Here is a 12,392-nt window from a genome sequence, read left to right on the forward strand (position 1 = left end):
GCAAAGGAAATAACCTCTTTCTCTTCGGCCCCAGATGCTGACGAATCCTCATTCTAATCCTCCTATTGAATAACAAAAGAGGGTGCCCTTGAAGGTGCTGTACCGGAAGTAGGCTATTTGCCGTAACCAGATAGCATGCATTAATCCCATTTCCCTTAGGAAGCAGAGTAGGATAGGAATAGCTTGCTACGCTCGAGGATAATATGCTTGCGTTAGGTAGGAATGTGTCTCAACAGAGCTAGCGTTGGGTAGGAAACCGTTCCCGGATCTGGATCTTGGATAAGCCGGGGAAGAACGTCTATAGCTCGGAAAAGGTCTAGGAATATCTCTATCGTATTAATAGCTCGTATCCTACCTATAATTATTAGCTAGCGCTAGGGAATGATTCGCTTCGCTAGGGATAACTGATCATGGGCATTTCCTTCCAAATACTATACTATCTTCGAAAAGTCAACCGTTCCCTTGACAAAGCAAGCGAAGGGTATTCCAAATCAACTAATTCTTCTCTAATAGCACCTCCTCCTGTATCTACTACTGGTTGACTGAAAAACCAAAAGCAAGGCTATCCTTCGTTGCACATCTTCTGAAAAGATAAGGGCTCGGTATCGGGTCAATCGAACAAGCTTCGGATGTAGTTCCTCGAAATCCTTTGCTTTCTTCAAAAACAACCTATATTCATTCCGTCGCATACCCGTTTTATTGATTGCTCCGTAGTCTTGCTTGGAAGAAGAGGGGGTGATCCTTTGGGAAAGGAGCCGAAGCAGAGGAGATAGGTAATAGGAAAGTAACACTTGAGGATGGAAAGGGTAATAGGGATTAGGGAGAAGAGAACCAATTCCAGTGCCTAGGACTCACATTTTCCTAGTATGGATTCGTATTACTTAACTTGTTATCTTACTTGTCTATAAAACATGAACTTCTTATTCTAAGTAATTTTATATCTCTGGCCAGAAGGTCTGCATGATGTCTCTGTTCTGTGACTATAAGGCCATATTGGTGTATTCATATTTTGATCTTCTAGTAGGAAGGTAGGGCTGGTCTGAGCTTAAATGCCTAACTAATGGTAGTGGGCAGGACGGAAATGAAAAGCATGGTCTTTAAACGCAGATGTTGAAATCAAAGCTAGACTAAGCAATAAAGTACCTCGTATTTTCCCTTCTGCTTCTGGCTGTCTCGCCTTCTACAGCTTGTCCTGCAGCAGTACCTTGACCAACTCCAGGCCCAATAGAAGCAAGCCCTACGGCCAATCCAGCAGCAATAACGGAAGCAGCAGCAATTAGTGGATTCATGGTGAGTTCCTCGTTCAAGCAACTTCCATCGATCTGCTTTCGAAAAGTAGCCAAGCGGTGTCAGGTTTCCAGCCTGCGGGCCAGTCTGTTCTAGCGCCTCATTCTTGACATCCTCTACCTTTCATGCATGGGTTGATTGATCTATCTGTCTTGCTATTTTGGATCATCCGAAGTAGGTCAGACGTGTGCAATTTTCAGAAAGAGGAGTACCGGAGCAGTTCTCCTAGCTATTGTGTAATCCTCTTTAGCTACCTATATTGTGTAATCCTGTTTAGCTACCTAGTGTATTAAATTAAATATAGTTATATTGTGTAATCCTGTTTAGCTACCTAGTATATTAAATTAAATATAGTTAGTTATATTGTGTCTATTTTATTTATTACCAGCAAACATGCATGCCCGGGAAAGAATCAAAATCGGTATCTCTACTCTTTATTAAAGATATGTATATTTTGCATTTAATCCATCAACAATGAAGCAATAATTTAAACTAGAACATTCACCAAATATAAAAGTGCAATTTAGAATAATGCCAGCCAAATTAGCAAATTCCTAATGTCGTGCAAAATAAGTAGAAATATACAAACATATTTAATAATCCTTGAAAGAGCTTAAGAGTTTAATCATCGTTGCAAATGATCAAGCTAACAGCTTTATTCAAATTGGGAAAAAATACAGGTTAAGAATTTAATCGTTGCATAAAATTTAAGAAAAGGCAAGGTCAAATATTACAACCCGTTAGTCCAAAGGAACTGGTATTTGTGTGTGTGTGTGTGTGCCTCTCTCTCTCTCTCTCTATATATATATATATATATATATATATATGAACTCCTTAGAAAAACCAAGGAACGTAACCTGTTCGAAGTTGTAATACAACATATGGATAATTGGATATGCTTATGTACCTCAGTAACCATCTCTCGCAAACGATCTTTCTTCCAATTGTCCGGTAGTTGATGAGACACATGTAAGATGCATATGGATGGTGGCTACTCAGTTTGTTCTTTCTCAAATTGCCGTATATCCATAGAACTGTCAACTGTGATGGACCATCAGAAGATCATTAAAATGAGGTGAACATTTTGCATCTAGTTGACAATGTTCAATGTATTCGTTGGATTCATAACTGGAGATGAGTTTGAAGGGATTTGATTTGGCAGCGGATGGTTCATGAAAGGTATTTTTGGCAACTGACTTGGGCCTTGTGTTTCGGGGATGCAATGCAACCTGAATTTATGCCTAGAGCCATTGGTGGCATAAATTGGTGACATCCAGGAAACATCATTGGCTCCATCCTGAAGTCATCCACACGATCTGAAGCATATTTTTCAGTTGGTACCAGTAAATGATCTTAAGTTGGAGCAGCTGCTAACCTGAACTTGCAATTGCACGAATTCAGATACTCAAGTGTCTCATCTAATATTGACACTTAACAGTTAATTAAGTAAGTCAAAGGGTAAATGGAAAACAAAAGAAACATATTGACAATATATGTCACTACGCACCAAAAGAATCTTATTCATTAATTAAGGGACTTGCACCTGACAAGAAATTGTTGCAGTGCGGTGTCAGGCTATTAGCTATTGCAACGGGCCTATATTTTCATTGATCTGGTCCCTTAGTCTCTACAATTAGCAGGAAACAACAATGTCATAAGAATAATTTAGCAACAAACAGTGTTTATGAGATTCAGCTTGGCTAGCATAGTCTGATCTTGGTCATGTGTTTCAACCCAAATTCATCGACGATTTGGTCTCTTCAGTTGCCTCTCTGGCATCCTGCAATTTCTTCATCAGTTCTATTCCACAAAACAAATAAGCCTTGGGAGTTTCAGGTAAGGTAAGGTAACAAAAACAATGACTATCATACTAAAAAAATTTGATTACAGTACCTTTCATCAAGAAGAAAAAAAAAATCCAAAGCTTGATTACAAAACCTTACAAGAAAAAGAAAACAACCAAGCAAAGAGCATATGGCAACTAATGAAGATCCTTTCACAACAATCCAATAAAGTAAAATTTGTATGAACTAATCTTAAAAAATCCCACCTAATTCTACTCATCAGTACATAAGAACAATCATTGAAAAAGCTAACCTTGTTCATCAGATCAGAAGATTTGGTTCTTGTTCAGCTCGGCAAGATCAGAATTTCGAAGGTGCGGTGTGTTTGTTCTGCTCAACGAGATCAGATTTCGAAGGCGAGGTGTCTACTTCTTATCGGCGAGATCAGGAAATCCTTCTGCACGTCAAGGATATCCCAATGACACCTTTCAGTTTTATAGTTCCAACCAGAAATTCGTGTAAAGAAATTTGTTTCGAACTTGGAGTTCATCTCAAACATATCTTGGATTTTTGTGTTAGGATCTGGAGCCTTCGTCGATTCGATTCCAATTCCAATCAAATTCAGATTCCGATTCAGACTCGGTGAGACAAATTCGTTGGCGGCGCATCGGACTGGGCGGGCAGAGGCGGCAGACTGGGCGGGCAGAGGCGAGAGAGCCGCACGCGCATTGATGATCTGCGCGTCGGCGTCCATGCCGGCAACGGACGCGACGCGATGCACGGCCGTGGAGGAGGCATACGGCGGAGTCATGCGCGACGGTGGCGGCCTCGGGCGCGGCGTAGGACCCCGGCAGAGGCGCTCCCGCGTGCCGGGCACCCTGTGCGCGTGCGCGGCGTACCCACGTCGGCCGCCGCACGCCACAGAAATGGCACCGCCGCTCCGCACTTCCCGGCGCCACTCGCCGCTTTTTTTTTTTTTAATCGAGAAGAAGAGGAAGACAGAACGGGAGAGGAGAGGAGCCACGGGGAGCGGAGCGCCGTGGCCCGTGAGTCATGCGAGGCCATTGGGCCGGAATTGGGCCAAAAGCTAGTGACTGATAGGACAGTTAGGCTACATTAGAATGGTCTGGACGTAAAATTTTGTCTTTTTAGATTGTGGTGCGTGGTGATGCTAGCAGGGCCTATTGTAACTGATAGATATAAGCCTGGTTATTCAGCGATTGTAATATAATTTTAGATTTGTTGATAAGAGGGCAAATCACATGCTCCTGAAGAAAAGTCCTTCTTGCCCTCTATCAAAGAAAGCGCCTATGTCAATTCTCACGTAAGATGGGCCTGGACGCTTCGCAGGGACGAGACACGGGCTAGCTGATCTGTGCTCTTTCTCTAGCTCTGCAAGTTGGAACGGGCCCTGCCTGGATAGCATGGCGGCTGGCGGGGGCAGTATCAACATGGGCTCGGGCAATACTTTCCGCGGTCCGTTGGCCAAACTGGGCCTCGCGGTGCTGCCCCCGGGACCACGGAACGGATGGAAGTTGTCTCATGAACACAATAGTCAGCACATGTACATGTTTTTGAAAAACACATCTCCATGTCCATTTAACATTTACTAAATAAATTGCTCTCTTCATTCTAAATTGTACGCCATTCGTTCCAAATTATATGACATTTTAGTTTTTCTAGAATACTTTGTTCTCTTATTAAAAAAATATATAACATGGTGTATATCTGAGTGCATAGTAAAATTAACGTATCTAGAAAAGTTAAAACATCCTATAATTTAGAACGAAGGGAAGGGAATAAGTTGTTTTGACTTTTCTAAGACTATACTCTAAACGTAAGTAACTTGCAAAAGTTAAAAAAGAAACTCTATTGTTGACGTAGGTATGTGTGCTAATTTGTTAGCTTGGCACGTACTTGAGCGGTGAGTATGGATGTAAATGGTAAGGATATTTTCTGACCAGACGTCCAACCGAAGAGGTTCAAAGTGGCACACAAACATGCTTTTTTTTCATTTACAGAGAACTAGGCCACAAGGAATAAGAAGTTATAAAATTGGTTGGAACCACCAACCAGGACTAGAATCCTCTACCCAACGGATAGTGCAGCAGGCTTTTGCAGCAGAGACCTTTAGTCCGGTCTGTGGTTCAAACCGGAACTAAAGGTTGCCTTTCAATCCCGGTTGGAACCACCAACCGGGACTAAAGGTCCAGCTGGCCTTTTATCCCGGGTTTTGGCTCCAACCGGGACTATAGGTTGATCTTTTAGTCCCGGTAGGTCCCCACCTATATATACCCGCTTCCACTATTCCCCTAGCCTGAGACACACCGATCAAATCTTGGTCTTTGCTTATTGTTCATCCGTGCTCTTGCTTGGGAGAGCAAGTTCTTGCTCTTCATCTTCAATCTTCTAAAGGTTAGCAACTTCTTCTAATCTTTCATTGCTAATAATGTAGATCGTTTCATGCTTTAGTAATAAGCATAGAAATATTGTGGTTTTTTAGATTTGGAATAATAATGCTGGATTTTATTTTTATTTATACATCATTTTTACACAACCTTAAACATTTATTGTTTTCTAGATCTTTGTTAGCAACATTATTTCTTGATGAGAGTTAATAATCGTTAAACATATCTTAATGATTTATTGTTTATATATGGGGGGTTCTATATTTATTGGGATGTTTTTCACTTTTTTTAGTTACGATGAATGGCGACGGACTTCCCCAGCCACAGGAACCAGGTTTTCACCCTGGCGATCTTCCATTTGCGCCATCACCAGATAGGGCTGTTCTACATTACCTAGGTCCATCAATAGTATGGAATATTTTAAGTTTTACGTGCTAATATAATTTTTGCATGTATACATTCATTCATAAATATGATTGTTGCATATATCACATACTATAAAACCGGTCAAGTTGCTGAAAGTAGCACTATGGCTGCTCGGGGTGTGGGATATCTTCGAGACAACGACAAGTGAGGTCGTGAATGATGAAGGAGGCGAGTTATGGATGTGTAGTGTCGCCTTTGACATCCTCATTAGGTACAATAATGAGGTGCGCCAGGATATCGTGCAGACTGTACGACGATCACTGATCAAGATAGGCGCCCAGATCGATGTCATGCTGCTTTCTTTGCAGACAATTGGTTACCGTATGTCTGATTTCTCGTCCTTGAAGATAGAAGCTTTACGTCAGCACAGTCTGGATGTGCCGCGAGTAAGCGAGAGACATGCAACATTCAACTATATAGATGTGGTATGTTGTGTATGATATGAGAGTAATGTTTATTTATTCTTATTATTATATGAGTGTTTCCTGATATTTTTTGTTTGTCCGTTTGTAGGTTTTGCTCTATGATTTCACCTATGTTACATGTGGCTTGCAGCCCATTCTCACGCAAGCTCTTAAGCGACTAACGTACTCCTGGGATTTCGTGGAAGCGATAGGCCAGAGGACGACAACTGACATCTAGTATTGCGTGAGATTTAGGCAGAACCAGGTCATCGATAGTCCATTAGTAGGCTACATCTATGGGATGCCATGTCCTCGGCGTTGTGAGGCAATGGAGAGTGTTGTAGTGTGTGCCTTGCATTACATAGACAATGATCGTGGTTACACAATCCGAGACATACACTACTGACAGTGGAGATAGACTAGGGTTGCAGCTGGTTTGTAGGATCCATGTGTTAGTGAGATTTATTCGTACTGTTACGTTTAATCAGGTTTATTCGAACAATTATATACTTTAATTAGGTTTAGTTGTATGGATATTTTAATTATGTTTGTATGCAAGTTAATTATGTTTCATTAGGTTTATTTGTATGGACATCATAATTATGTTTGTATGTATTGTAAGGTTCTCTAAGATGTTTATTATTGTTTTGGTCATTTCTTCATCCGATAAAGTCGTAGTCTACATTGTTTAAACTATAAGAGAGAGATGTAAATTTGTGAACAATGTGCGGTACCACTTTGTCGGACGAAGAAATGACCAAAATAAAAGTTGTAGATCTCGAAAAATTACACAACTTTATAGTTGACAACTTTTTGATTTAAAATAATTTTGTCAAGGAAAACTATGTTTGAATTTTTAAAATTTGAAATTTGAATTTTTAAAATGTCCTCAAATGGAGAAATGACCAAAATAAAAGCTGTAGATCTCGAAAAGTTATACAACTTTATAGTTGACAACTTTTTCATTTGAAATCATCTTGTCAAAGAAAACTATATTTGAATTTCTGAGATTTGAAATTTGAATTTTTAAATTGTAATTATAATTTGTAGCATATGTTATTAAACATTTAAAGCATGAGACAAAAGCATTATAAATTGCATATGAAAGAAAATTTGTATTGCAATTTTTTAAGCTATATTTTTTTACTACACAATTTCTAATTTTTAGCCAATTTATGTTAAAGGATATGTTATAAACTATTGTATGGGTGGGAAACGAAATTGCTGGGTAGGCAACAGTTTCGCCGCGCGCCAAAATTCGGCTTTAGTCTTAGGTTAGGCCATCAACCGGGACTTGGTCCAACCCGATACTAAAGGTCAAAACCTTCTGTCCCGGGTTGGGCCTCCAACCGGAACTAGAGGTCTTTTAGTCCCGGTTGGTGGCCCAACCCGGGACTAAAGGTACTGACCCTACATATACTTGTGTCTTCTCTTCTTCTTTCTCCTTTCAAGTGCCGCCGGATCCGCGCCACGCACTCCGCCGCGCCGCCACCCCCGCCGTGCGCCGCCCGTCCGACCTCGTCCTCTTCTCCGGCTCACGCGGCGGGTCCTCGTCCTCGGCTCCAGCGCGCACGGTGGTGCCCACTTCCTCATCGTCCGTCGGCCGGCCAACGTCCTCGTCCTTGGCTCCGGTGCGCGCGGGGCTCGTGCCCTCTTCTCCTGCGCACACGACGGGCCCTCGTCCTCGTCTCCCCGGCGTGCGGCGGCGCCCTCGTCCTCGTCCTCCGGCGGCCGGCCGGCCTCGCCCTCATCCTCGGCTCCGACGTGCGCGGCGCCCTCATCCTCCTCTCCGGTGCGCGTGGTGGCTCCATCGCCCTCCTTGTCTCTGTCCAGCGCCTTCGCGTCTCTAGCATCGCCCTCATCTCCGGCAACGCCTTCGTCTCCGGCCTCGACATTGTCTCCGTCGGTGCCTTCTTCGTCTCCGGCCTCGGCCTCGACCTTCATCTGCCGCCAGGTGGTAATACTCGTTGCCAACCCCTTATCATCCCTTCGTGCTATGTGAAAGCGGGCTTGGAAAGATGCTGAATTTTGATACATAGGGTTTGTTGATGTGAATTTTGGTTTATATAGACTTATAAAAAAATTAACTTCAGCGATATACATATATGAATTTTGATATATTGACGTGTTATGCATTTTGATATATTGGCTTTAGTGATATGAATTTTGATATATATAGACTTAAAAAAATTAACTTCAGTGACATACATATATGAATTTTTATATATTAACTTTAGTGTTTATGCATTTTAGTATATGATAAATATTGACTACAGTGATCTGAATTTTGATATATAGGGTTTAGTGATGTGAATTTTGATATTTGTAGACTTATGAAAAAAATTTGACTTTAGTGATATGCATTTTCGTGTATGAAAAATATTGTCTCTAGTGATATGATTTTTGATATATTGACTTTAGTGAGAAGAGATGGCTGGACGTCATCTCTCTCCGCCGGAAGTCATATAGGTTTCAGCGGCTATGTAAAGTGAATGGGATTTGATCCCGTGTTGCCGGATGTACCGTTTAATCATTCAAGCATAGTAAGCAACTCTATATGTTTTCAATAAATTAATGTGTCAAATAGGTTTGTATAAATATATTTTCTGATATGTATATATATATGATTCTTAAATGTACCGTAGGTAATTGATCCAATCATTTGGTTTAAAGAGACTTTCAAAATTCGGGGTTGAGGAAGTAGTTGTTCAGACCATTAATGTAGATAATGGTCCATTAATCCAACGTCGAATTGACTTTTCCATCGCCGCTAGGAGGGGTAGAGGTGTTGTACACATCTTAGAGATGGGAAAAAGGCACCCAAGCAAACCGTTGCACAAAAATATGCTGTCATTGCACATGGAGATTGACCGATTGATTCAAGGCCGGAGCACGGGGGCGAGTTACTGGTGAGTGGTGACTGACCTTTTGATGGAGCGAGTCGGCCGCGGCGGGGCGGCGTATGCGGTCGAGGAAGTCGTACGAATTGGGGTGCGACGCCGTCGACGTTGGGCTCTCCATCGCAACTCCACGTCGGCACCGACGCTTGTCTCGTGGTGTCTGTGTGCGCGTCGGCCGATCTGGCATACAAGCGTTAGCCCCTGCGACGCGGTGGCCCAAGCCAGCACGCCACCGGCCATGGCGGGGCGGACGACGGACCATCTCTCTAGCGCGGTGGCCCTAGCCTCCAGCCATGGTAGGGCGAGGCGCCCTCAGCCACCGGCACGGCCACGGCCGGCTCCCCGGTGCGAGATGCGGCAAGGCCGGGGTGCACGCGAATCCGCCACAACCCGTCTGCGGTCCTGTTCCGTCGCTACGGGCAAGGGCGGCCGACCTACGCCACTTCGCCGGTGAGCTAGCCCGCCTCGCTGGTGGACGATGCCCGCGCCGGTTACCCGCGCTACCGCCCTGCATCGACGCCGAGCGGACAGCAGACGTGCCGAGAAGATTCGTGAGTTTTCGGGCCGCGATGAAACGGGTGGAGACCCCATCCGATCCAAAATCTAACGGTCCACATCGCGAGCACGCCCGATCCGACAGTTACTAAGCTATCGAGTGGCGTGGCCCGATCCATTAGCCCGCTTTTAGTGCAGGAATCGTATTTAGTGAATTCGATGTGCAAAGGAACATCTGCGCACCCCCCCCCCCCCCCCAAAAGGTAGGAACATCCCGCTTTATCTGTAGCTTAATTCCACCGATATAATAAATTCATTCGTACGGGAACAAAGCGCATCGCTACGGCTTCGCTTAAATTCAAGCGCAAAGTTTTAAAGGTCACACAGAGGTGTTGTATGTAGTGTTTGGATATTAATAAAAAAATAAATTACAGAATACATTAGTAATCCGCGGGATGAATTTATTAAGTCGCACAATATTGTCAAATCATGGACTAATTAGGTTTAGAAGATTCGTCTCATAAAATTAGTTATTTTATTAATCTATATTTAATACATATGTGCAAACATTGATTAGACAGTGAGTAAACTTTCGTGGGGAGAAACTACACGAGTATTCCGGAAATCTACGCGACCCTCCCTCGATGATCGATGGGGAAACAGTGCCATCATCATTATTCTGCTGAAGAGTGACTGAGGACACGAGGAAACCCGCCCGTGTGTCAATGGCGATGGAGAAACAAGGCCCAGAATCCGGCCCCGGCGGTTCCGGCCGCCGTCAGGTACACCAAGGCGCCGATGGCCGGCGGCATCAGCGGAGCGACCCTGGCGGCGAACATAGCCGTGAGCAGCGTGGTGAGCACCCAGACCGCCGCCTTGGTCCTGCCCCCGTCCCCTTCCCCTTCCCCGCGCTCGAACCTGCGCAGGAAGTGGAAGAGCAGCGCGATGCCTCCGTAGGCGCCGGCCACGAACGCGACGGCGCGGGGGTCGTCGCGCGACCTGTAGATGGCGAGCGCCGAGTTGCCCGTCAGCGCGGCGAAGCCCAGCGTGGTCAGTAAGCTGTGGCGGTGGAAGTCCATGTATCACTTCTCTGGCACGCGGCTCGCGTTTGCATCGTCGAATTGTTCCCAACGCATGCATCGCCATCGCTATATATAGTTCCTTGCCGTTCTTGTGTTTTCTGGAAACACGCCGAAGATTCTGGAATCAGCTATATAAATCCGGAAAAGGCTTCTCGGAGTCTGTAGGATGTTCCTAGAAGAAACATACAGACAAAAACTACTACCTGTCGTGCAGGAGGGCCACGTCCCTCGTGACGGTGAATTACTGAAATCGCAGCATCAGATGCCACTGTAAAGATGTGGAAAAAGCGCATCGAACGACCTGCGGATCGGAGTATGCTGGAGAAGCTTCCTAGCTTATCTTTTTTTTTAGGAAATCCTATCTTATCTTGTTAAAAAATAAAATTGGAGATTTGATTCGATTGGGAGAGGATGGTGCCACAACATTCATAGACATAGATGGACCCACTTCTCGTCTACACGAGTGTCATCGTAATCGAGGAGTCAATCTTTTGAGTATCATTTTTACAATTTTTTCCATGAAAAGAGGCAGCATAGGAAGCAGCTTTCAGGAATCCAAAAGGGTACCAGTGGACAATGGTGGATGCCCTTTAAGCTTTGAATAATCGAATCGAGGCCACAAGGAGAAGGGGAACAAGCAGAGATGAAACGAAGGAAATAAGCGGGAAACTAGGGGAGCAGAGATGAAGATCTGGCTATGCGGGGTTAGAAAAATTCAAGCTACTGATGAACAGAGTAGAGACCAAGGAAAAAACATGGTAGCAGACGTACTTACCCTCGCCTTGCCGCTGCTCACCGACGGCGATGGGATGGTCGCCGCGAAAGACGACCAAAGTCCGTCTCTCCGAGCGCCGGCGTAGCAAGACAGCGATCTGCTGTCTCCGTTCTCCGTCTCCCAATTAGGGAGGTTCCTGCTGTGACCGACCGGCCACTCTGCTTTCTTTTTCTTCAACCTCCTCACCAGGTCTCTGTCTCTTCTCTGCTACTTCTATCCTTGTGCTGTAATCCACTCACCCTCCTCAGTTTTACCCATTTTAGCTTTGTTGACAGACTTCAGTGAACGCACACGGATGCAATTCATCTTGCGTCTCAGTCCTCTGACGCTTACACCAATTTTGGCAGGTGCTATGAGCGTAGTGACTCCAGCAAGACCATTTTGTAATTTGTACACCCGCTAGCTACTTCCGCTACGCCTTCTTTGTTTCCACGGCACGCATGTGGCGTTCCAATAAAGCAAACAATTTACTTATCTTTTGATTTCCTCACACGTGCTCTTTGTATTTCGCTATATTTGTCTATTCTATCTGGGACACTAAAAGTGTAGAACTGATTGTTCCATGCTTTGAAACATGCAATGAGTTCATAAGAACCGTTTTGCAATTATTTTTACATTTTATAAATATTTTACACTGATGATTTTTTGTATTTTTTAAATAAATATTTTGAAAAGTATTACCGACAAAGTTTTAAAGTTTTAGTTTGATTTTAGTTAAAGCACTACTAACTATTTCTGAAAAGAGTAAGTATATATATTTAGGCGCATAACATGTGTCGATGTTTAATGCAATTCTTTTTTTTAAACAGGGAGTTCCTGCATTTTGCTATA

General features: G+C 43.8%; 1 protein-coding gene and 1 long non-coding RNA gene across 2 annotated transcripts; both read right to left on the reverse strand.

The window, feature by feature from the left end:
* Positions 1–2,825: 2,825 nt before the first annotated feature.
* On the reverse strand, positions 2,826–11,919 carry LOC136529194 (uncharacterized). The gene is made up of 3 exons (XR_010777227.1): positions 11,562–11,919; positions 3,385–3,528; positions 2,826–3,067 (listed from the first exon to the last, which is right to left on the reverse strand). It is a non-coding gene; the product is annotated as an uncharacterized lncRNA (long non-coding RNA).
* On the reverse strand, positions 10,216–11,055 carry LOC136529193 (uncharacterized). Its single transcript, XM_066522288.1, has 2 exons — positions 10,990–11,055; positions 10,216–10,884 (listed from the first exon to the last, which is right to left on the reverse strand). The coding sequence occupies exon 2, from the start codon at positions 10,781–10,783 to the stop codon at positions 10,427–10,429; it is 357 nt and encodes a 118-aa protein (XP_066378385.1). The 5' UTR covers positions 10,784–10,884; positions 10,990–11,055; the 3' UTR covers positions 10,216–10,426.
* Positions 11,920–12,392: the final 473 nt, after the last annotated feature.

Source organism: Miscanthus floridulus, chromosome 19 (genome assembly GCF_019320115.1).
Source record: "Miscanthus floridulus cultivar M001 chromosome 19, ASM1932011v1, whole genome shotgun sequence".
Classification (NCBI taxonomy): Eukaryota; Viridiplantae; Streptophyta; class Magnoliopsida; order Poales; family Poaceae; genus Miscanthus; species Miscanthus floridulus.